Consider the following 25,661-nt stretch of genomic DNA (forward strand, 5'->3'; position numbering starts at 1 on the left):
AGTGGGTGCCCCGCACTGAACGCAGCCGGAAGTGAGGGTGCTTTCCTTCTCTCCCGCCCCTCCGAGCCGTCCTGAACCCTCCGGCTGCTCCGCGACTCCTGGCCCCGCGCTCCAAACGCTTCTCCGTTTTCTAAGCGGGGATGGGGAAACTCCGGATTCAGACCCCTGTGTCAGGAAAGGGTTTCCAGGGGAAGTGCGTCTGAGCTGAGGCTCACAGACCCGGGTAGGTGGCTGCGGAGGGGCCCTGGAGGCCCCGGTACCTTGCGGAGCAGGGGAGTGACCCGCCCTGATTTGGGTTGGGCGCGAGCACCGCGGGCCGCGCCAGCCCGCTCTCCCCCTCCCACGCCCGTCCGGCACCTCCAGCTCGCCGAGCCCCAGATGCGGGTGTTTGTTCCAGAAAACTTTCGGCGGCGGCTCGCACTGAGCATGCTCGGCGGCGGGGCGGGCCCGGGGTCCGGAAGCTGCGGCGACTCGGCGGCGCCCGCCGCTCGGAGGCTGTGGGTCCCCGCAGGCGATGGGCCCCGCGGGCTCCTGGGAGCGCGCCACGTGGGTGCTGGCCGGGGGCCTCCTGGCGGTGGCGCTGGCGCCAGGGGGCCGAGGCTGTGTCGGCGCCAGCTCAGGTCCCCGCTGGCGCCCCCTCGGCGCGCAGCCACCCCGGGACGCTCCGGTGGCTCCGGGGTCTGGGCCTGGCCTAGGGAGCGGGGCGGGGCCCGAGAGCAGCACGCAGGTAAGGAGGACCCGCCCCCAAGCTCCTGTCCGACTCCCTGAGCTTGGCTCCGTCTACACCGGCGGTGGCGGGAGGCCCCTTAGTATTGCACAAAGAATGTGGAAGGGAGGGCAGGATTTGAGTAGGGTGTCTCGCGGCCCTTAGGTGTATCTGGCTCTTGTCTCTTGTCCAGAAAGCTTCGAGGGAAACTGGAGACCTTCCTCAGGTGTGGCAGCTGCGGGCTTGGACTTCACCGGTGACCGGGTTCGAATCCAGCTCGGCAATTGAGGAGCTTTGGCCTAGGGCAGGTCACTCCTGTTTCCTGATCTGTGAAACGGGGCCGTCTTGGCGTCCACCCTGGAGGGTGGAAGTGGGTTAGATGAGTTCACGCATGCGGAGCGCCTTGCAGAGGCCAGCACTGGGAGATTGCAGCAGTGGCTGTTGAAAGTGGGGACTCTGGGCTGGACTGTTAGCTGACTGCACTCTCCTGGCTGATGGATTTAGCCACTTCCTACTTCACCTGGCCCTCCCTTTGTGGTCATAAACTGGAAAGGCGTAGATTCCTGGCTGTCGACCTAGACTTGACCTCCCCCTGCAAAGCTGGTCATCAGTCTTAGTGCCTTTTTCTCAGCTCAGAGGTCTGCCCCTCCTCCCTGCGCACTGCCACCTCCTGGCTTCAGGCCCCACCATTTCACCTCCAGCCCTTGGTGGTGGTTTTCCCACGTCTCCCATCCATTTCCCCCCAGACCTCTGGGGTGGCCTGTCCTGGGAGAGACCCCGCCACCCTCCTCCCCTGCTGGCACTCTCCCCAACTTTATCGCTTCTGGCAGCACACCCAGACTTCTATTCCCAGGACTGCCCTGACCAGTGGACTGGCCCATTGATGCTGCCCTGGGGTCCTCCCAGCTCTTCCCCAGGGCAGTGGGTCCTGTCCTGCCATGTTCTGTACCCCAGGACACTTGTGACACTTGTAGAGGTTTAGTCTCTTAAAAGAGACCTTGCTCCTGGCGGGGCGTGGTGGCTCACGCCTATAATCCCAGCACTTTAGGAGACCGAGGCAGGTGGATCACCTGAGGTCGGTCGTTCAAGACCAGCCTGACCAACATGGAGAAACCCCGTTTCTATTAAAAATACAAAAATTAGCCAGGCATGGTGGAGCATGCCTGTAATCCCAGCCACTCAGGAGGCTGAGACAGGAGAATCGCTTGGACCTGGGAGGCAGAGGTTGCGGTGAGCCGAGATTGTGCCACTGCACTCCAACCTGGGCAACAAGAGTGAAACTCTGTCTCAAAAAAAAAAAAAAAAAAAAAAAGAAAAAGAAAAAAAGGGAGAGACCCTGCTCCCTTTCTGTCTTTAGGTTTTCACTGGAGAAATGTCATGTCAGTGTCCTGAGCTTTCAAAAGTCCAATGACAGAACATGTTTCCTGGATCTTTTCACTTGCATCTGCCCTTTGAGGTGGGAGTATCTGGCCTATTTTGCAGGTGACAAAACCAGGACTCAGGGAGCTGCATTCCCTGGCCCCCAATTCAGAGCCCGCATGCCTGGCCTCACATGCTTAGCGCAGGCTCTTCTTCTGGGAAGCCAGTGTCAGAAGATCCTGGTGCGCACTGATCTCTTGTCAGCAGCAGTGGTGCTGAGGGTGGTCCCTGCCTGAAGGGAGACCGGTGCCTACTGGGAAGGGCCTGAAGCCGTCTAGGACCACGGTGTGCCTAGAACACCTCACCCTCAAGGGCCGCCTCTGCCTTTGCAGGAACCTGGGAATAAGCATCTGTGTTCATGCCCTTGGTGTCTTGAGCGCCTCCCCTGGGCTCTGGCCCAGCGCAGCCCATTTCAGCTGTCCCAGTGGCCAGCCTTCCTCCATCAATCTGGGCCTGTCTTGGACAGCCCTTCTGCACAATGTATAGGAAAGAGCTTGGGCCATGTGTGCCCCTGCCATGGCCACTCCCTCTTGGGCCTGAGGCAAGTCACAGCCCTCAGGGTCTCTGCTTGCTCTTCTGAGCAATGGTGTAAGGCCTAGTTCCAGAGCACGGTTCCTGAAGGCATGGGTTCGTCCTTCCTATTGTAATTATTTGATGCCTTCATGTCTCCCTCCTTCCATCTATCCATTCATTCTTTCAATATCTACATAGGTATTTATTGCACCTTTGCTAAGTCCCATGATGTGTGCAGGGGGCTGGGAGACCAATGCCTAATTGCACACAGTGATTGCCATGAGGAGGATTATGGGGAGCAGTGAGAGAGGGTGGAGGAAGGAGGCCTTTAGTCTGGGATCAGTCGAGACTTGAAGGATGAATAGATTTAGCCAGGGAAAGAGTGGGGAGAGAGCATCCCAGGTGGAGGAATCATCACGGGTGTGGCTGGCATGTAGGAGGGGCGTGGCATAGTCCAAGTCTCTTGTCCCCCTATGCTGGGACATCTCTTGTTGAGGACGTTTACCACGTTGTTTGGGCTGCTTGTCTGTCTCTTTTGCTGTACCGTGAGTTCTTGTGGGCAGGGATTTTACCTTTTTAAATTTCTTCATTTGATGCCCACTGGGAATGCCTTTTTTTTTTTTTTTTTTTTTGAGACACAGTCTTGCTCTGTCACCAGGTGGGAGTGCCGTGGCACGATTGGCTCACTGCAACCTCCGACTCCCTGGTTCAAGCTATTCTCCTGCCCCAGCCTCCTGAGTAGCTGGGATTATAGGCATGTGCCACCACATCCAGCTAATTTTTATATTTTTAGTGGAGATGAGGTTTCACCATGTTGGCCAGGATGGTCTCGATCTCCTGAGCTCATGAGCCACCCGCCTGGGCCTCCTAAAGTGCTGGGATTACAGGCATGAGCCACCATGCCTGGCCGGAATGCCTTTTATTCCCAAGTGATTTTCAAGGTGGGGACTAGGGAATCCCCGGGGTCGCTGAACCATTATGGGGGTCCATAAGAGTCAGAGCTATTTTCATAGTAATACTGAGATATTATTTACCTTTTCTATTCATTTTCTCACAATTGTGTGTGAGGTTTTTCAAGGTGACAGGAAGTGTGGTGTTGCCGCAGATTTAATGTATCAGCAGACTTGAGAATCCGGCTCTTCCATTAACTCAGACATAGATGAGGTTCACAAAAATGTAAAAAATGCCATTTTTCGGCCGGGCGCGGTGGCTCACGCCTGTAATCCCAGCACTTTGGGAGGCCGAGGCGGGTGGATCACGAGGTCAAGAGATCGAGACCATCCTGGTCAACATGGTGGCACGTGCCTGTAATCCCAGCTACTCAGGAGGCTGAGGCAGGAGAATTGCCTGAACCCAGGAGGCGGAGGTTGCGGTGAGCCGAGATCGCGCCATTGCACTCCAGCCTGGGTAACAAGAGCGAAACTCCGTCTCAAAAAAAAAAAAAAAAATGCCATTTTTCTCACTTTTTAATTTTAGAAAATAGTTTTAGTTTATTTAGTTTTCATAAAGTATTCTGTTTACGTTAATATGAAATGGCATTGTTATTCCTATTTAAAATGAATTAATAGACACTTTAAAATATTCTCACCTTTAAAGAGAGTACATGTTGATAAATATAATCAGCACAAACAAAAGATTTTTGGAGCCTTCAATAATTGGCAAATGTGTAAAGTCCCAATACCAACAAGTCTGAGAATCACTGCTCAGCAGCAAGCCTTATCGGATGTCCCAAGACTTAGAGATGAAAGAAACTGCCCTGCCCCTTGGAAAGATAAGTGTCTACAGTATTTCAGAATGGGATCCTTCAATCATTTTCACCATTTCATTATGCTAATAGTATCATTTTGTTATTTTACTTCAAATACCAAACAGCAGCAATTTAGGTTGGTTGTGATGCCAAATTCAGTGGATTGGGTGTGTCCCAAGGTCAAGGAATTTGTAGAAAACAACAAAAAAAATCAGCCGGATCCGAGGTAGCATTATCTGTTACCCTGTGTAATTACTGTAGCTTTGAAATTGCAGCCTTGGAATTCCGAGTTAGGAGACGCATTAGTCAAATAAACTCACACCTGTGATCCCAACACTTTGGATGGTGGAGTCAGGAGGGTCGCTTGAGGTCAGGAATTTGAAAGCAGCCTGAGAAACATAGTGAGACCCCATTTCCATATATATATATGTTTTTGTTAGATGGGTGTGATGGCACGTGCCTGTATTCGCAGGTTCTCAGGAGGCTGAGGCAGGAAGATGGCTTGAAACCAGGAGTTTGAGGATGCAGTGAGCTGTGATCTCACCATGCACCCCAGCCTGGATGGCAGAACAAGACCGTCTCTCAGACAACGACAACCAAACGAAGCTATTCATTGGGTTCTCTTGATGCTTCTGTGAGGCTCCTGGGGATAGAGCCCTCAGCACGCCCGAGTCTCTGCTTTCCTGAAGTTGGTGCTCAGTGCTGCTCTGAGACTCACATTCCTCATCTGCAAAGTGACGATTTCATAGTTACCTTTTGGCATTATCAGAGATGATAATGATGATGATGATGATAAGAACAGTAACAAGAGCAGTGATCATAATAGTTTTGATGATATGCAGTAAGCCCTCACGGAACATAGATAGGTTCCTGGATACTTTAAGCAAAAAGAAGCACTGTCTGCCGTAGAAACCTAGCTCTTGTCTATATAAACTAGCCTAGAGTAAAATTGGTTTTGCTATACAGTATGCCATTTGGCTTAAAGTCAGAGTTTCCATGACCCTATCAATGATGTTAAGTAAGGACTTACTGAATGGCAATACATAGTAATATGTAGTAATAACAGCAATAATAACAATTATATATGTGCTGTGTATTTACTGTGCTGAGCACTGTGCTAAATGCTTTATATTTATTGTTAAAGTTTCTTATGAAGAGGATATAATATCCCCATTTTACAGATGAGGAAACTGAGGCCACAGTGGCTTCAGGTGAAGATGCTCACCCAGACTTGCCTATCCCAGAGCACTTGCTGTCAGTGTCTACACTCTAGAAGAAAGTGCTATGTAAACCTGAACACAAGCATTCTGTGCTAATTTATTATTTCTTTCTTCTTTCAAAGCAAGAACTAACAGGCAAGTACTGTACAACCATTTCTCAGATGGTCTAAAAGGGCAGTGTCCACTGCAGTAGCCATGTATGACTAAACTTAAACATTTCACATGCTCAGTGGCCCTGTGTGGCTAGTGGCTACCATATTGGACAGCTCAGGTTCTAGACCATTTTCCTCACTGCAGACCGTCCTACTGGAAGTTGATTGGAAGGGGAAGAAGGAGTGGAGGGGGAGTAGAACTGGGCCTCTGAGCCATTCATTTGCAATGGTGTTCAAGGGCCTTCTAGGTGCCAGGCTCTGTCCTAAGTGCTTAGGATACAACAGGACAAGGCAGACCAAGACCTGCCCCTGCTCTTGAGGAAACTGTGTTCTTGGGGCAGGAAACAGGCAGGAATCATGCCTCTCTGTGGTGTGTCCACTGTGGTTGGGGCTGTCAAGATGCACACAGTGGGCAGAGTGGTCTGAGAGATGAGGGGCACTCATGATACGGACATGGTGGGCAGGGAAGGTGCTTCAAGGAGGTGACAGCTGAACCAGTCCCTGAATGGAGTAAGGGACGTGCAAGGCCGTGTTTCTGGCCACGACTCCAGCAGTTGTTCTGAGTAAGATGGGGCGCTGCGGATGGGCTTTGAGCAAGAAAGTGACCCACTCTAGTGTTTCCTTTCCAAGCACCCCCGTGGCAGGGGACAGAATAGATGGCAGGCAGAGGTGTAGGCAGGAAAGTGGCGAGTAGGCAGGTGGGAGGCCAGGGGGCCGTGGAGGGGAGCTGGACTGGGGAGGGAACGGTGAGCTGCCGAGAGGCTGTTGGATTGTGGGTGCTTTTTCAAGGTAGAGCCAGTGGGATTTAATGGGATTGCTTCTGGGTTGAGAAAGAGAAACAGAAGAATCAAGGACAAAGCCACCGATTTTGGCCTGAGCAAATGGACGAAAGGAAATTGGCTACTGTGCAGCAGGCTCTGGTTGGAATCACTGTTGTTGAATTCCACATGTCTCTTAGGCATTCAATTCTGGATCTGGGAGGAGAAATCTGAACTAGAGATTTACATGGGGGAATAGGCAGTTTTTAAATGAACTTTAACGTCGGAGGGCCTGGATGAGCTCACCTCAGGAGGAACTCTCGAATGGAAAGAGTGAGGTCCTAGGGCTGAGCCCTGGAGCAACCCCAGGGCTGGTGACCAGGAAGAAGAAAAGATCCAACAGAGGAGGTGGAGAACACCTGGCCCCTGTGAAAGGGAACCAGGAGTATGACCCAGAGGTCAAGGGTGGAGGGCATTTCAGGAAGGGAGAAAGGGCTCACCATGGTCAGCAGAATAATGGCTCCCAAAGATGCTCACGTCTAGACCCCGGGAACCTGTGGTATGTTAGGTTACATGGCCATGGCAATTGACGTTATACAAGGAAGTCAAGGTTGCTGATTAACTGATCTTAAAATAGTGAAGATATTCACGGTTACCTGATGGTTCCAATATAATCTTCAGGGTCCTTAAAAGTGAAAGAAGGAGGCAAGAAGAGAGTCAGGAGATATTGGAAGAAGGTCAGAGATGCAGCGTGAGAAGGACTCAGCTGCTGCTGGCTTTGACGCCAGAGAAAGGGGCCACGAACTGGAGGAACACGGCAGCCTCTGAAAGCTGGAAAAGCCCAGGAAACGGATTTTCCCCTGGAGCCTCCAGAAAAGAGCGCAGCCCTGCTGACACTTTAATTTTAGTCCAGTGAGACCTGTGTCAGACTTCGGACCTCTAGAACTATCAGAGAATAAATCCGTGTTAAGTCACTACATTTGCAGTAATTTGTACAGCAGCCACGGAAGCTGGAATAAGCCCATGTGCAATGCTGCTGGTAAGTGTGTGTGATGAGGAGGTCTGGTCATGAAGTGGGGTCTTGGAGTGGCCGTGGTGGCCTCCACAGGAGCTGTGTCAGCTTGGAGAGAGGAGTGACAGGGAGGGGCAGGCTGGGCACTGGAAGGTACCGTCGGCTGCACATGGCATGGTGCTTACAGGAGTGGCTGCCCAGAGTGGCCAGAGTCCCTAGAGAGGTGCCTCCTCAGGCTGGGGACTTCCGTGAGGACAAGAATCAGAGATGCCCGGAAACCAGCGAGACTGCCCTGGGAGGCACGTCTGAGGCATGGCCGGGGGCGCCTCGCACCGGGGTTACCCAAAGGCTTCCTCTTGGAGGTCAGCCTGGGTCCTTTGCTCTCTGAGAACCTGCCCCTTCCTCCCAGTGGCAGTGTCCACTAGTAAGGAGAGCTTTGTCCCAGGGCGAGGTCAGGGGCCAGGTCTGCTTTGCCTGACAGGTGTTGCCGGGCACAGTGCCTAAGAGGCAGCAGGTGCTGGTTGAAAGATTGGATAGAAAGTTCTAGGGGTTAGGGGGTGTACAGATACACGTTTGTGTGAAGTTGGGTGCACCATGGTGTCACATTCATTGGCAAATGTTCATATTAGAGACCATATGGATGTATTTGTTCTTAAGTAATAGGCTGTAATTTTCAGAACAGCTTTAAATTTACAGAAAAGTGGAGCACATGGTACAGAAAGTTCACATATATCTCTTCCCCCCCTACATACGTAGTTTCCCCTATTATATTTCTATTTATGTATGTACGTATCTATGTATGTATGTATGTTAAGACAGAGTCTCACTTTGTCATCCAGGCTGGAGTGCAGTGGCACAATCTCAGCTCACTGCAACCTCTGCCTCCCGGTTTCAAGTGATTCTCCTGCCTCAGCCTCTCAAGTAGCTGGGATTAGAGTCGCCCACCACCCATGCCTGGCTAATTTTTGTATTTTTAGTAGAGGCAGGGTTTCACCATATTGGCAAGACCAGTCTTGAACCCCTGACCTCAAGCGATCAGCCCACCTTAGTGTCCCAAAGTGCTAGGATTACAGGCTTGAGCCACTGCACCTAGCCTATTGTTTATTATTAATATTTATTATTTACTTTTTTGAGACAGGCCTCATTTTGTCTCCCAGGCTGGAGTACAGTGGCATGATCATAACTCACTGCAGCCTTGGTCTCCTGGGTCCAAGTAATTTTTCCTGCCTCAGCCTCCCAAATAGCTGGGAGTACAGGCATATGCCACCACTCCTGGCTAATTTTATTATTATTATTATTATTTTGTAGAGATGGGGTCTCCCTATGTTGTCCAGGCTGATCTTGAAGTTCTGGGCTCAAGCGATCTTCCTTCTTTGGCTTCTCAAAGTGCTGGGATTATAGGCATGAACCAACATGGCCAGCCTTCCCCTCATTATTAACTAGGTATTAGTGTGGTACATTTGTGACACTAAATGGTCCAATATTGACAAATTATTATTAAAGCCCATAGTTCATTCAGGTTTTCTTAGTTTTTACTGAAGGTTCACTTTCTGCTCCAGGGTCCCACCCAGGAGCCCACATTATATTTTGTCACATCTCCTTGGGCTCCTCTTTGCTGTGACAGCTTCTCAGACTTTCCTTATTCTTGATAACCTTGACAGTTCCCAGGCAGTCTGGTCTGGGGTCTTGTAGGATGCCCTGCCTAGGAATTTTTCTGAGTATGTGCCGTCAGCATGACTTACTGCTGTTGGCGCTGGCCTGGGTCCCTGGGCTGCAGCAGGGTTTGTCGGGCTGCTCCATTGTGAAACTATGATATGGTTTGGCTGTGTCCCCACCCAAATCTCATCATGAACTGTAGCTCCCATAATCCCCATGTGAAGTGGGAGGGACCCAGTTGGAGGTAATTGAATCATGGGGGCAGGTCTTTCCCGTAATGTTCTTGCGATAGTGAATAAGTCTCACGAGATCTGGTGGTTTTATAAAGGGGAGTTCCCCCAACATGCTGTCTTGCCTGCTGCTGTGTAAGATGTGACTTTGGTCCTCATTTGCCTTCTGCCATGATTGTGAGGTCTCCCCAGCCATGTGGAACTGTAAGTCCATTAAACCTCTTTCCTTTATAAATTACCCAGTCTCAGGTATGCCTTTATTAGCAGCATGAGAGCAGACAAATGTACTGCCCTTTCCCCACTTTCTACACAGTCATGCATTGCATTACCAGGTTTCCATCAAGGACAGGCCGCCTATACAGCAGTGGTCTCATAAGATTATAATGCTCTATGTTCACTGTGCCTTTTCTATGTTTAGATATGCAAATACTTACATTGCGTTACAGTTGCCTGTGGCATCCAGTACGGTGACTGCTGTACAGCTATGTCGCCCAGGAGCAGTAGGCGACACCGTACTGCCTAGGTGTGGGGCTGGCTGCACCGTCTAGGGGTGTGTAAGTGTACCTTTTCATATTCACACAATGATGACGTTGCCTGATGGCGCACTGTTCAGACGATATCCCCATTGTTCATGGCTGCGTGACTATACTGTCTTTGTTGGAAGGAAGTCGCTGTGCACAGCCTGGGTGTGGGGTTTTCTCCACATTTTTTTCCTGCCATGTGGCAGTAGAGGCCTATTCCATCCACTTGAGAAGCTTGCAACCGTTTCTGGCAGATGGACGTGTTCTCTTGAGGAAGGATGCTTTCCTCTACCTTGTAGAAGACACTTCATGAGCTAGCAGTTGTCCTGGGCCCACCGAGCTGTCCAAGGAGGCTCCTGGGGACAGCATTCCTATCAGGTGTGAGAGGCTTGGAAGCCGAAACCCCAGAGAAACAGGCCTGCAAAGGAGCGCCGTGGCTGGTGCCCATTACTGAGTCTGTTTTTGTTGTTGTCACTGGTGTTGCAGTGACATGTGGTCATGTGCTCCTCATGGTGAGAAATGAAGCAACATAGGTGGCACCAAAATAATGAGTCTTCCTCTCCTGCCTCCACCCACACCCCTCCTCCCCCACAGTGGCCACTGGGAACACTTGAGAATGTCCCCTTTCTAGGCTTTAAAATAGTATAGTGTTATGATATATTGTAGTGTACATTCTATTAAATGTGTAAATACTAGTATTAAATACATTATGGAATATGTAAGTATAATATTGAATATATAAATACACACACGTAGTGCATTAATATAAATATATAAAGTAAATAGAGAAATGTAACTATTACATAGTACTGAATATGTAAAAATCCCATTTTGATTTAATGGGAAAGTATAGTTTTGTGACTTGGAGATTTCACTTAATCATCTTAGAGTTCTTTCTAGGAAAACGCAGGTCTGCTTCATTTATTATTTATGTAGTTATTTATTTTCATTTTTTGAGACAGGGTCTTGCTCTGTCACTGAGGCTGGAGTGCAGTAGCATGATCACAGCTCACTGCAGCCTCGAACCCCTGAGCTTAAGTGATCCTTTCATCTCAGGTTCCTAAATAGCTGGGAGGTTACAGGCATGCACCATCACATCTGGCTAATTTTTAAAACATTCTTTGTAGAGATGTGGTCTTTCTGTGCTGCTCAGGCTGGTCTCCAACTTCTGGGCTCCAGTGATACTCCTGCCTTGGCCTCTCAGATTGCTGGGATTACAGGCATGAGTTACCATGCCTGGTCCATTTTTATTTTTAATAACGGTAAAATGGACATAACAAAATTTAGCATCTTAACCATTTTTAAGTGTATAGGTCAGTAGTGTGAAGTATATTCACATTGTTGGACAACCAATGTCCAGAACTCTTTTCATCTTGTAAAACTCCGTCCCCATTAAACAATAACTCCTCATTTTTATCACCCCCCAGTCCCTGGCAGCCACCTTTCTGCTTTCTGTCTTTATGAATTTAACTACTTTAGGGATCTCATATGAGTGCAACCATACAGGACTCGTGCTTTCGTAACTGGCTTATTTCACTTTGCATACTTTCCTCAAGGTTCCCCCATGTTGGAAACTGTGTTACAATCTCCTTCCTTTCTTTTTTTCTTTTCTTTTCTTTTCTTTTTTTTTTTTTTTGAGACAGAGTCTCGCTCTGTCACCCAGGCTGGATTGCAGTGGCGCGATGTCCGCTCACTGCAACCTCCGCTTCCTGGGTTCAGGCGATTCTCCTGTCTCAGCCTTTTTAGTAGCTGGGACTACAGGCGCATGCCACCAAGCCCAGCTAATTTTTGTATTTAGTAGAGATGGGTTTCAGCATGTTGGCCAGTATAGTCTCGATCTCCTGACCTCGTGATCCACCTGCAAAGTGCTGGGATTACAGGCATGAGCCACCTCACCCAGTCTCTTTTTGTGTGTGTGTTTTTGTGTGTTTGTTTGTTTGAGACCAAGTCTCACTCTGTCACTCAGGCTGGAGTGCAGTGGTGCGATCTCAGCTCACTGCAACTTCTGCCTCCTGGGTCGAAGTGATTTTCAAACTTCAGCCTCCTAAGCAGCTGGGACTACAGGTGTGCGCCACGATGTCTGGCTAATTTTTTGTATTTTTAGTAGAGACAGAGTTTTGCCATGTTGGCCAGGCCGGTCTCGAACTTCTGGCCTCAAGTGCTTTAACCACGTTGGCCTCCCAAAGTCCTGGGATGACAAGTTTGAGCCACCATACCCAGCTTCTTTCCTTTCCAAGTGTGTATAATATTTCATTTTATGGATAGACCACATTTAGCTAATTCATTCATCCATTGATGGATGTTTGGCTTGCTTCCACTTTTGGCTATTGTGAATTATGCTGCTGTGAACACAGATGTACAAATATCTCTTCAAGACCCTGCTTTCAGTTACTTTGCATATATACCCAGAAGTGGAATTCTGAATCATGTTGCTTTATTCCTTTTAATAGCTGCCTAGTACTCCATAGAATGTTTGTACCATCATTTACTGTTTTAAATAGAATTCTTTACACTGCCCATAACATAACAGAAGCTCCATATGAACAAACTGAAGCCAAATGTTTGGCTTCATCAACTGGGAATACTGGGGTGGGTTTGGTAGAAGGCTGGCTGGATTGAGCTGCATCCGTTTTCTCTCTTGCCCGTCTCTGCCTCTGCCTCTGCAATTTCCGTAATTTCCTCTGTGTCCCTGCATGAGACTCAATCTCTGTGCGGGGGCCTCCTCTGCGCCTTTGGGGGAAAATCAGCTTCCAGCCCAGCTGGGCTTACGTCACCCCAACAGAACTGCCACAGCCAGGGTCTTAGAGGCCTGTAAGGACTGGGCCTGAAACACACAGACAGTGGCCACAACAGTGGCCCATTGATCCCGTCCTGTCTCATGCTTTCCATGGCATCTGGCCCGTGTGAGAGCCACGTGATCATTAGCCACAGGAACTAGTCATGGAACTGAACCCCAAAGCCAGGCCTGAGCACCCCACTTAGCTCACATACACATCCTTTCTTCTTCCATTACACAGAAACCAGCCATCACGTGCAGGGTGAGCACACGTGCTGGACCAGGCTGCTTGCGTACCGGGCTCTGGAGTGAGTTATCTAGTTACCGTAGACTGGGGGTAGCACTGTAAAATGAAAATGATGCTTCATGGTTTACAATAGGAACTACTTGTACAGTTCACGTGGTACACACAGCGTAAGCACTGACACACTGAGGAGGTTCCATCCAGGAGAGCTTTCATTATTATTCAGTAGAGAGGTCTGAGTCTTTCTAGAGCCCAGCGATTCATGAAGGAACAAATTGGAAGGGTTTGGTCAGGCTCAGTATAGACCAGTTTCCATCACAAAAGAGACTGAGACGACTCAGGGGAGGCTTTGAAGTCACTTTTCAGAGGAGAGATCTGAGGCTCAGAGAGGCTAAGAGACTTAGCCAAGGACACACAGCAAATAAATGGCTCCAGCTGGAGTCCAGTTTTCTCCACTCCCCATCGAGTGTCTTATCTGCCACTCTGAAAACTTGCGAGATCTTGGGAATCCGGAGACTTTTGGCTTACCCAGGGTCTCAGAGTTGATGGAGGGCAAGGCTGAAGTTTGAACCCAGGTCCGTCTGATGATAAGACATTTCAATCACATGGTGTGGCCTCCCTTGACAGCTCCCAGAAATGTAGTCATGAAGGCGCTGATTCTCTCCCTGGGAAAGGAAGGGAATTCTCTACTCAGAAGCTTGGTGGGGATGGCTGGCTTGGAAAAGTTCACTTCACACTTCTGGATAAAACTGCAGGTCCTCTCCATGTGAGCCATTTACAAAGATTATTTATCACCACTGCTCACAAGTATGTGCTTCATTAATGACTTTGTGTCTTTTGAAATTTTTAGGACTTGCCCTGTACGATTTGGCCCAAAGTGGAATGCTGTCACTTTAAGACTGCAGGTGAGTTTTTCTTCTGGTTGATGTTCCCCTGTCTTGAGCATGAAAGAACCAGAACCCTGAAGCCCTCCTTCCTCCAGCTCCCTCACACTCTGCTGATGCTTCCAGCACCTCTCTTCTTTGAGCAGGTAGGTCATTCCCTGACCCTACAGAACCAGCGCTGTGGGCCTCCTCCTCCGAGCTGGCCGGCGGCAGTGCACAGTGGAATCTGGGGTGAGGTAGGCCCTTTTCAATGTCCCCTGAAGGCATTTGGTGAACGAAACAGAATGTGTGAATTACCTGGGTGTATTGTTTCCTGTGGCTTCCCTGACAAATGTTCACTCACTCAGTGGCTTCAGCCACACACATTTATTCTCTTAAAGTTTTGGAGTGCAGAAGTCCGACATCAGTTTTGAAGAGGGAAATTAACTAGTAACAATGGTAGTCTGTAATTGCTACATAATAAAGTTTACTGTGTTGTGTTCAACATAAAACCTAACTCCCAGCTCTGCTTGAAATTAACAACTCCCTGTAAAACCTACCTTATCTATTCTCCCCACATTCTCAGCAAAGTTCCCAGGCATCTCAAGACTCCTGTTTTTCTTGCTGACCAGCTGCAAGGTCACCGGGCAAGATAACACCCAAGAATGTACAATGTGTTTCTCAAAATGCTATTTTTCAAATGTAACGTACATCACAAGGCATGTTACAAATTAATTAACTGTTTTTTGTTCTGGCGTCTGTAAACCTGTCAGCTGCTAGTCATTCTGGATGTATAAAAAGTACCCCGTTTTCTTTCTCCTTTGCTCAGCCTTGCGATGCTAATCTGCTGAGCTGGTGGCCACCTTAATAACATCCTCTGTTTCACCCATGGGTTTCTCCAGTCTCCTGAATATTCTGCAACAGTTTCACTAGCCAAAGTTAAGGTGTCTGCCTGCCCCCTCTGGAGGTTCCAGAAGAGAGCGCATTTCCTCTCCTTTTCCAGCGTCTGTGGCCACGTTGCCTGAGTTCCTTAGAGATGGATGAGGTATGCTGCGTTCCTCGGTTTTGGAAGCCAGCAGCATGGCGTTGTGCCTCAGTAGTTACTTGGCCTTACAAGGACATCTGTGATGACATTTAGGGCCTGCCAGGATAATCCAGGCAATCTCCCTGTCTCCAGGCCCTTCATCAAATCACATCCGCAAAGTGTCTGCAACCCTAAGATAACATTCACAGACTCATGGGGTTAGGGCCTGGCTGTCTTTGTGGACCTTTATTCAGCTTGCCATACTCAGTGGTTGAAATTCAACTGACAGTCATTTAAGTGAGAGGGAATTGATCCGCGTCGGTAACTGAAACACGCAGGCCACGGTACTGCTGGACCCAGAGCTTGAGGTTCTCGGTGTTCCTGTGGCTCTGCCTTTCTCCCTCCCTCTCGGCCTCCCTGCTTTCCTCTGGTGAGCATCCTTCTCAGGCAGGCACATCCTTTTCCCATGGTGAGAAAGATGCTGCAGGCAGTCCTGGCTTCTGAGCCTGATGGCTGGCACCTAACTAAGCGCAGACTTTTCCTAGCTGTTGTGGCAGTTCCAGTGTAGACCTATGGGCTCAGCCTGGGTCCCCAAACCTATCCCTGGGGCCAGTGGGTGGGGTTTTCTGGGTTCTGTGCCTATCTGTGGGGTCCTGAGGAACAGACTGGGATTGGGCTGAAATTCAGGTGGGCCCCACTTGGCTCTACAGACCGAGCAGGATTCTTGCTGAATAGAGGAGGGATCCTCTCTGAAGGGAGGGATCGCCTTGGAGTTTTCATTAAAGCTGAGGACCAGGAGAGCCACAGGGGCATAAATGGGTGGACCAGAGATGGTGCGCATGAGGGTGAGGTGTGGCCTGTAGATTTTATGTCCATGCTGCTTCACAGGCATTTGTGCCCAGGCCCCAGGTACTATGCTGGGGTCCGGAGGTGGATGTCCGGTCTCACTTGCACCTGGACTCCCTACCTGGACATTCCTGATGCTCTGAATCAGCCACTGACCTGCTGGAGCACCCAGCTGTTTCCATGGCGAGGGCCGTCAGTCCCCCGATGCTTGATGCAGTAGGAGCCCCAACCGGAGGAACTGAGTCACCCCCAGATACTACCCAAGGAAGGGAAAAAAATACCGTAATTTAATCTAGGACCCAGGTCCACATCTTTTTTATCAAATTTTAATTTTTTCCTGCATATATTTTGAAATGCTATAGGAGGTTTCAAAAGCACTTGTAAAATCCTTACCATTAATATACTGGATAGGAAAGACTGAAAAGTCCATGCTATTTTCAGATATCCAGTCAAAGTAGTTTGTATCTGAATAGGAGATACATGTTGAGGAAGGCACAACTCCGCCATCCAGGTCATTTCAAAACTAGAATTTCTGACTTGAAGCATTTAATATATTTGAGCATGTTCATGTGCAGTGTGGCATTTGCTCGGCTGTTCAGACAACAACGCTCTCTGACTGGCATCTTAACCACGCTCCCAGGTAAAGGGAACTGAGGCCCAGAGAACTCAGTTGACCTGTGCAAGGTCCCACAGCTGAGCAGCACCTGGGCTGCGTCGCCTCAAGAGGACGCTGACAGCCCAGCCAGGACCTTTTAAGTGACATTCCTGTGCTTCACACACAGTGCTCATGAACTTTCCAAATGTATCAACACAGAGAAACATCTAAGGGAGTCATTTTTTACTGGAGGGCTCAGCAGGCGTTTGTGTCTGGCCGTGCACACATCCTCTTTAGGATGGTGGTTGAAGGTGTTCACTGAGGTCTCTGCAGTAGGCAGGTGCTCAGAAGGACCTAGTAATGTAAGACCTGTGCTGTTTACCTTAGAATTAAGCAAACCAAGGTATAGAGAGGTTAGAGGTTATGTCCAAGGACTCATAGCTGGAGGGGCAGAGCCAGCACTCGAGCCCAGGGCTGTCTAATATCATGTGCGTAAGAATCACCCCAGGCACCATTCTTGCCCGGCGGTTCTGATTCTTATGTGGGGCTGCACAACCCAGGTAATGAGACCAGGCTTTGAAAAACGCTCTTCTTAAGTTCTGTAGCTTCCCAATTAGCACGTCTCATTTTCCTGGCAGAGAGATGATATCATTAATTCACCCAGCACACAGTGGTATCATTCATTCATTCATTAACTTATCCAGCACACAGTGGTATCATTCATTCATTCATTAACTTACCCAGCACACATTTTCCAGGTGCCTTCCACATACCCTGGAGTCTGCCTCTAGAGGCTAAGCTCTATGTCTTACTGTCTTTCCGCGTTATATAAGACATGTGTGTTGCTGTTTTCCAGTGGAAGCACCACTTGGAGTGAAATTGGACGAGAAAATGGAAGTCTGTATCCCACTGTCAACTTCTGCAGCCTCTAGTGGGCCCTGGGCTCATTCCTTTTTTGCTTTTATACCCTCCTGGCCTAAGAAGAACTTATTTAAAAGAGAGTCTCCGATAACACACCGCCTGGTAAGTAGTAAGTTCAATAGTTTAACACAAATACCAGAAGTTGGAAAGAATCCAATTTTGGGCTGTTTATAAAATGACACAGGCTTTTTGTTCGTTAAAAGAGCCTATTCCTCCTCTTTCACTAAACATAGTTATCATTGGGGAGCAAAGCCATTTCTTTTTCCAAGGCCCTCTTTCTGCTACATGATATACGGTATTTAGATGGTGAAGAGGTTTGAATCAAAGAATTAGGTGCCTCTTCCGGTGTTTCCGAAGCAGGGAGTGGATTGTGCTTAAACCAGGCGGAATCACTCCCAGCTATTAAAGATGACTGCCCGTAAGAGCAGTGAGCTTCTCACAAGCATTTCCTATGGGCCGGGCACTGGGGTTAGCACTTTCTGGGCATAATCTCACTTGAGCCTCATTATGAGTTTCTTAAATAGTCATATTTTCATTCTCATTTTACAGATGGGAAATTGAGGATTAGGGAGATTAAGAAACTAGTTCCATGTCCACAGGTAGAAGTGTTAGATTTCAGATTGGAAGCGTCTTCTGTAACCACTGCTCCGTACTCTTGCTGTTGTTTTCTATTCTGTTTTATGTAACATGGGTTCAGTGACTTAACACGGTATGCGAACCATTGAGCTTGGCCAATGAGCTACGATGGCCAAGAGCCCTTGTTTGGGCTCCCTGCTAAGTAGTGCTATTGATTTCCTGGGGCTGCCATAACACATGACCACAGACGTTGTGGCTGAAAACAACAGGAATGTACTTTCTCACTGCTGTGGAGGCTGGAAGGCTGGAATCTTGGTGCTGACAGGGCCACGTCCCCTCTACAGCCTGTAAGGGAGGATGCTCCTGCCTCTTCCAGCTTCTGGTGGCTCCAGGCCTTGCTTGGCTGCGGCTGCATTGCTTTCCTCTCTGCCTCCATCTGCACTTGGCTTCCTCTGTGTCTGGGTCTTCTCTGTGTGCCACTTATAAGGACACTTGTCATTGGACGTCAGGCCCACCTGGATAGTCCAGGATGATCTCTTGGGATCCTTAGCTTCATTATATCTGCAGAGACCTCTATTCCAAATCAGGACACGTTCACAGTTTCTGCGGATCAGAGCATGGACATATCCTTTGGGGGCCACCACTGAACCCATTCCCAGACTCACTGTTCTTTCCAGTCCTCCCCAGTCACAGGTAACTCATCACCACCTCGCAGGGCAGCACCCTCCACACTCAGTCGTCCCTTCTGCACTTACTTGCCCCACAAGCTGTATCTATCAGTTATTGTTTACAAGATGCAATGTGAAGGTCAGAAGAAGAGAAAGCCAGGTCCCTGCTTGAGGGCTTTGGCAAATTAATTCTCTTAGGGTCCCAGCATGTTAAAAAGGCATTAGGGTGGGCGTGGTGGATGGAAGCTCAGCTGATCAAAGACCTGAGTCAGGCCGAGATTGCTGCACATTGTCAGTGTGTTCTTTGGAAAACTGCCTTTTTGTCGATTTTCTACGCAATGAGAGGGTTACACTGTGGAGGGGGAATGTGAGCTGTGGAAAGATCATAGGATTTGGAGTCACACAGTCCTGGGTACAGTCTCGAGCTTCCTGCCTATGTGACCTTTGGCAAGGGAGTTAACCTTTCTGAGCCTTCGTTTCCTCATATATAAAATGGGAGTGATAGAACTCAAGTATGTAAAATGATGGGTGCTATGCCTGGCCCTCAGTAAATGACAGACATTTTATGGTTATTAGACCCAGTATGGTGGCTCCCGTCTGTCATCCCAGCACCTTGGGAGGCCAAGGCAGGAGGATCACTTGAGGCCAGGAGTCCAAGACCAGCCTGGGAAACATAGCAAGACCCCATCTCTACAAAACTAAAAAATAAATTTGCTTATGCTTATTCATATCACTGAGAGCTGCCATAGTCCATGACTCGGAATACAGCTTGTCCCACTGCAGGTGACAGGTGCGCAAGGCAGAGAGTGGGAAAGACATGGTCATCAAGCAAGGCGAGCTTCCCGGATGAAGTCAGGGTCTGGTCCCATTTAAAGGAGGCGTGTGGACATTGCAGGGGCCAGGGCCCTAGGGTAGGGAGCATGGCCAGGGCAAAAATGAACAAACATTGGTTGTTAGTACAAAGGGAACGGAAACCTGGGGTTTCAAGGACTGCAGGAGGCTTGTATTTGATGGGCGAATCCTGGCTTTCCTTTGGAATCTTTTCATAGGAGCCATTGCAGGGCTGGAGGAGGCCAAGCCTGAGGGGGATGCCCTATGTTGATGAGGGATCAAGCTCACAGAGGCCGCCCCCAGCTCCCAAACACACTGCCCTTTGTTCTGGCGCACTATGGTGCATGCGTGTACTAAGTCAGCCCACACCTGGGAAGCACATGGTGCCTGTGAAATGATATCTTCATTGGTCTGCCCACATCCCCCTTGCTGGTATATCAGTCTGGGTTGGCTGAGTCCCAGTGACAGCACGTGTCCCACACATGCACCCAGACTGGGAATACACGCGGTATAATCTGAAGTCCGCATTCTTCTTTCTGTAGGTTTTAATTTCCAATCCTTTAATGCTCTTTTAAAAATAAGACTTCAAGATTACTTAAGGATTAGTAGCAATAATCCTTCTACCCACCTGTAAAAATTTCATCATCTTGTACTTTTATTAACTATGTATAGCATGAAATATTTCTCATTTTCTAATAACTTTTACTTTTTATTGTAGTATGGAGACATTTCAAGAGAACTTCAAGGGACTTCTGAGAATGGAGTAATTTTTCAGAAATGTGCACTGGTAAGTTTCCATTGGGGATTTACCTTTGAAGAGAAAATAATTGGATTTTGCCCAAGTCATTTTAATAGAGTCATGTATTTAAGCACTGATAAATCATGGGCTTACCTACACAAGTCTAGACACACAAGCAATGAATGCATAGCAAGGGCTCTGAGATCTCATATGGTAGTACTAACACTGAGGTTTTTTTTGTTACAATTAAATAATTGTCACTAAAAATGCACAGTGATCATTTAGAATGTGAAAAAGTACGATACATTTTCTTTCAGATTGTAATCATTAGTATGATACCTGGCAGTTTTAAACATTGTTTGATGATTTTTAGGTCTTTAACCTTCCTCCTCCCACAAGATGATTACTAATTCCACATAGTATCCTTGTATCGGGGACTCCAGCACCTGCCTTAGGTTCAGTGATTTGCAGGAAAAACTTACAGAGCTCAGAGAAGCCATTATGCTCAGTTACAGCTCATTACAGAGAAAGGGTACAGGAAAGGAAAACGGCGAATGTTGCAGAAGCCAGGAGAGACCAGCCGTGAGCTTCCGATTGTCCTCGCCTGGTGGCTGAGTTGTGTGGACAGAGCTTAGTTCTCCCAGCAATGATGTGTGACAATGCGGATGGAGTACTGTGAACCGGGGAAGCTCACTGGAGTCTTGCTGTCCAGGGTTTTCCTCAGGCTCAGTCACATAGGCATGGAGCATCCAAGAGACTGACCTCAATTACTCGTTCTCCAGCCCCTCCAGGGGTCGTTTCAGTACAGCAGGGTCCCAGGCACCCACCACAGATCATTGGCATCAGCTATCTGGTAAAGTCTAAGGACTAAGGTATTTAAAAAAAAACCCACACTGTAATCAGGCAAGGATATTCCGCAGGCTTTAGAGGTTATCTCTCAGGAGCTGGTCAAGGGCCAGTCCTTTCTGTTGCATGTGGAGGGTTTGCACAGCCCAGGCCTGCTGAGTTAAGCCTTCACTGTGCCACCCTCATTTCATCTCAGCCCCTCAGCGACATTGTTTGCCTTCCTGGATGCAGTCAGTGTTAGCAGTTTCTCATATATCCTTCTAGAGACGTTTTCTGCCATATGCATACAGGCAGAGGTGTGTGCACATGCAGGTACACATATGTGCACCTTCTTTCCCCCTACTTTGCTTTTTCTTACATAGGTGGCAGTATGTGACACACACCATTCTGAAGCTTGCTTTTATCCTTCTTATATTCCAGAGCTCGCTCATCTCAGTATATACATTGCTTCCTTCTCTTTTTTCCAGCTCCTGCATCCATGTCAGCAGAGCTGGGGAGAAGGTGGTGCAGGGGGCTGGGAGACAAGGTTAGAGAGGGAGGCAGGGCAAGAGTGCAGAGCCCAGGTGATGAGCCTGCTGGGTGGGCCACTGGCTGGCTTCCAGCAGCAGAGCCATTGAGACACGTGCTGGGCAGAGGCTGAATGTGGGAGATGATCCAGGAGGCAGATAAGTTGCTCAGGTCATTCCTGGAAATCACGTGACCATCAGAGACCCTGGGCTGAGGATGAATCTTCAAAATAACTAAGTACCAAAGAGCCGTTGTTTGCTTTTCTTGGTAACGCCAGTTGTCACAATCTCCCCAACCTGTTTCCACACTTGGACATTTTTTCTTCTAAGATTCTCTGCAAGGATGATTTCACTGCATCTCAGTTTCTTTGAAATGGTCTCCAAGCAACAGCTTGGCAAGTGTGGCTCAAAACCCTCCTGCGGGTCTTTGAAATCATACAGGGCCTGATAAATTCCCAGAACCTCTGTGAGACATTGCCACCCTCCTTCCTGGAGACCTGATGTGCACAGGTTGGTCTCGTGCCCCATTTTAGGAAGCCGGGCTTGTCAGCAAATCTGCCCTCATGCCTTCTCCTCCTGCCCTAGGTGTCCGGGCCGAGCGAAGCACAGACAGCCCACATATGGCTGTTAGTTAACAACACCAAGACACCCTCGTCAGCCAACCTCTCAGAGCTGCTCTTGCTGGACAGTATCGCTGGTCTCACCATTGGAGAATCCACTGGAAACAGAACCTCAGAAGGATTCCAGGCTTTTATTAAGAAGTTTCTGCAAGGTAACAGCAGAGCGTTCTTCAGTCAGGGATGACAAATGAGAACGTGTGCAGACACTTCCAGGTGAATGTGCTCTGGGTCAGACATGTTCTGCAAGCCTTACACATGTTCACTCACTTCATCCGCACAGTGGAGTTTACTACCAGGGTATCAGAAGAAGAGACTGCGTTCAATATCTGTCACCAAAAAGCTGAATTTCTCATTTACCTTAGAGAGATGTTGGATTTGGGCAAGAGTTGTGGGGAATTTTTTTTTTTTTTTTTTCTGAGATGGAGTCTCTCTCTGTTGCCAGGCTGGAGTGCAGTGACATTATCCTGGCTCACTGCAACCTCCACCTCCCGGGTTTAAGCGATTCTTCTGCCCCAACTTCCTAAGTAGCTGGGACCACAGGCCCACACCACCACATCCAGCTAATTTTTGTGTTTTTTTTTAAATTAGAGACGGGGTTTCACCATGTTGGCCAGGATGGTCTCTATCTCTTAACTTTGTGATCTGCTTGCCTCGGCTTCCCAAAATGCCAGGATTACAGGCTTGAGCCACCGTGCCTGGTCTAGAATTTTAAAAAACATACAGTCAGTTTTTATTATGAAAAATTTCAAACATACACAAAGATAGAGTTTACAGTGAACCCCAGTATACCTGTCACTCAGATCACAAAAATGACCATCACTCAGGAAGAGGAAGAGTCTGTTTTGGGTTGTGCTGGACAGAGTGGGGGTGGGTTGACCTCCATCTCAGTAGCATGTTCCTGAGATGTCCAGGCGCATCCAGGCATGTTCAGGCATGTTCAAGCATGTTCACTGGGGTAAATCCACCTCTGCTTGGTTGGCTTGTAGACCATGCCACTCTCACTGGTTGGCTTTCAGAGGTTTGTTCCCTGAGCTGGGCTGTTGTTGGTCAGTTAAGCAGGTTGAAAACCACTTCTGGGATTCAGTTGGTACCACGGCTTCAGAACTGTTTCCCTAAGAGGGCAAAGACATCTTTTCTTAGTAGGACCTCATTTACAGATGAAGAGGCTGGAGCTGAAGTGGCTGAGAAGCTTGCCCAGTGCCATGGGGCTGGCCGTTGTCAAGGCTGAGAGTCACACTCAGGCAGTCTGGCTCCCCCGTGCACCCTGGCACCCATTAAACCGTCATGCTTCTCACACGCCTGGAACCCTTACCAGCTCCATGCGTCCGTACTCATGATGCACAGTGCTCACTGGCCATGCTGCTTCTTCCCTTGGAGCTTAGATGCGGCCTCAGAATCCCTCTGTGCGCACTGTTATCGACAGAACCTGCTACTGGAGCTTGCTTGCAAGTAGTGACCTTTTTGCTGGCTCTGATTTAAGTGATGCCATAAAAGTTGTTATGAGATGTCCCAGCTACGTGACCTTCAGTGCTTTCTTGCCTTCAATGATATAAAAATGAGGCCAGGCATGGTGGCTTATACCTGTAATCCCAGCACTTTGGGAGGCCGAGGCAGGTGGATCACCTGAGGTCAAGAGTTTGAGACCAGCCTGGCCAACATGGTGAAACCCCATCTCTATTAAAAATACAAGCTGGGTGTGGTGGCCACACCTGTAATCCCAGCTACTCAGGAGGCTGAGGCAGCAGAATTGCTTGAACCTGGGAGGCGGAGATTGCAGTGAGCTGAGACCACACCATGGCACTCCAGCCTGGGTGACAGAGTGAGAATACGTCTCAAAAAAAAAAAAAAAAAAAAAGAAAAGAATCCACTATTCTTAAACTCATGTTCAAAGAATGGAGCATGGGGCCATGAGCAGAGCACAGACACAGCCTCAGACGGACCTGGTTGACTCCCAGCCTGGAGACAGCAGCTACATGGCTTCTGGAAAGCTATTGAAGTGCTCTGGTTGTGTGAATATCAGTCCATTGTGGAGTTGTAGAGATTGAATCAAGGAGACAGCGTCACCCAGGCACTCTGCCTCGTAAAGGGAAGGTGTCCAACACCCTCTCCAGCCTGTGGTCCTGCAGCTCCGGCCTCTCTCATCTCATTTCCCTGCTGACCATTCATGGTCCATGCTCCTGCCAGATCCAGCTTCCTACCCTTCTCCTGTCTCCTAGCATCTACTCTTCTTGCTCTTGTGTGGGTCAGGAAAGCACCTCTCTCCACTCTGAATATACAAATCATCTCCATTCTTTGGGACCTGGCCCTGGTGTCACCTTTTCTAGAAAGCCCTACCCAATCCCCTGCCCCAAAGTCACCCCTCTGCCTCCAAACTCCCACTGAGACTTACCTGCCCCTTCCTGCTTCCCTGCCTGGAGCCTAGTGGCATTCTAGGCACTTTCCACACATGAACTCATGGACTCTGCTCTGGAGCGTGCACACTGTGTCTCTGAACCTTGGCTCTCCATCTCTCCCGTGGGTACGCCAGTAACACCTACCTATGAAGGCGTTGTGAGGGTAAGGGAGTTAAAGCAGCGTGGCGTGGCCCAGCCTTGGAAAGTGCTCCTGGGCTCCTGGTGTTAGGAAGTATTTTGTTGTTGGTTTTGTTTCTTTGTTTGAGAAGGAGTTTCGCTCTTGTCACCTAGGCTGGAGTGCAGTGGTGCGATCTTGGCTCCCCGCAGCCTCTGCCTTCCGGGTTCAAGCGATTCTTGTATTTTTAGCAGAGGTGGGATCTCACCATGTTGGCCAGGCTGGTCACTAACTCCTGATCTCAGGTGATCCACCTGCCTCGGCCTCCCAAAGCGCTGGGAGCCACTGCACCTGCCAGAATTGGTGTCGTTTTTATCTTGTTGCTCCATTCTTCTTATTCATGCCTGTGCTTAGCTCTACCTACTGGGCTCTGCGTTCCCTGAGGGCAGTGTCCGAATCATATTTATTTGTGAACTCACTGCTATGCCAAAGAATGTGACATTGATTTTCATCTTGGGGCACAGGTGACTTTTTTTCCCCTCAAAGCATAAATAGATAACTATAAATTCAGATGACCAGTCGGGCCCAGTTCATTGACATTCTGACCTCATCATCATTTATTGTCATTATTATTATTTGATGCGTTTCTTTGATTACAGCCACTGTTGTTTGGGGAAAAGATAATGGGACCCAGAGGGCCAGTGCTCCCTGTCCATCAGCGAGGTGATCCTAAGCCAGTTACTGTTTCTCAGTCTCAGTTTCCTCTTCTGTATGTTGCAGAAACTCACGTGTTCTCCATCCATCTCGGGGCAAGTGTATGGGGATCAGCTGGGTTAATGCAGGGGCAGCGCGTGGAGAGTGATCAAATCACTGTGTGAGGAAGGTCTGACTGCCACTACCTTCCCCGTCATTGTCACTACCATCATCTTTATCACTTTAAGGTCATTATCTTAGTTCTTATCCACATATAAAAATAAAATGAGATGGGCGTGGTCCACACCTAAAGTCCCAGGAGGATGAGGCAGGAGGATCGCGTGAACCTGGGAGTTTAACACTAGTTTGGGCAACAGAGAGAGATCCTGTCTCAAAAATAAATAAAAATTTAAAAATGAAAAGGTTGAGAATTTTTAAAACAAAAAATTCCAGTGATTCCTTAGGCTAAGT

General features: G+C 48.7%; 1 protein-coding gene across 6 annotated transcripts in view; it reads left to right on the forward strand.

Annotated features, from left to right (window-relative positions):
- Window positions 1-454: 454 nt before the first annotated feature.
- EVC2 (EvC ciliary complex subunit 2) overlaps window positions 455-25,661 on the forward strand; it is a 168,027-nt gene continuing 142,820 nt past the window's right edge. For all 6 annotated transcript variants that reach the window (XR_004261572.1, XR_004261573.1, XM_032254162.1 and 3 more), the window contains exons 1-5: window positions 455-727; window positions 13,805-13,859; window positions 17,139-17,305; window positions 19,997-20,065; window positions 21,955-22,141. Coding sequence is in view for 4 of the 6 variants with exons in the window: in XM_032254162.1 (XP_032110053.1) it covers window positions 515-727; window positions 13,805-13,859; window positions 17,139-17,305; window positions 19,997-20,065; window positions 21,955-22,141 (691 nt within the window). In the remaining 2 variants the exon portion in view is untranslated. The remainder of the gene's footprint in view (window positions 728-13,804; window positions 13,860-17,138; window positions 17,306-19,996; window positions 20,066-21,954; window positions 22,142-25,661) is intronic.

This window comes from Sapajus apella, unplaced genomic scaffold (genome assembly GCF_009761245.1).
Source record: "Sapajus apella isolate SASKATOON/1434 unplaced genomic scaffold, GSC_monkey_1.0 scaffold85, whole genome shotgun sequence".
NCBI classification, from domain to species: domain Eukaryota; kingdom Metazoa; phylum Chordata; class Mammalia; order Primates; family Cebidae; genus Sapajus; species Sapajus apella.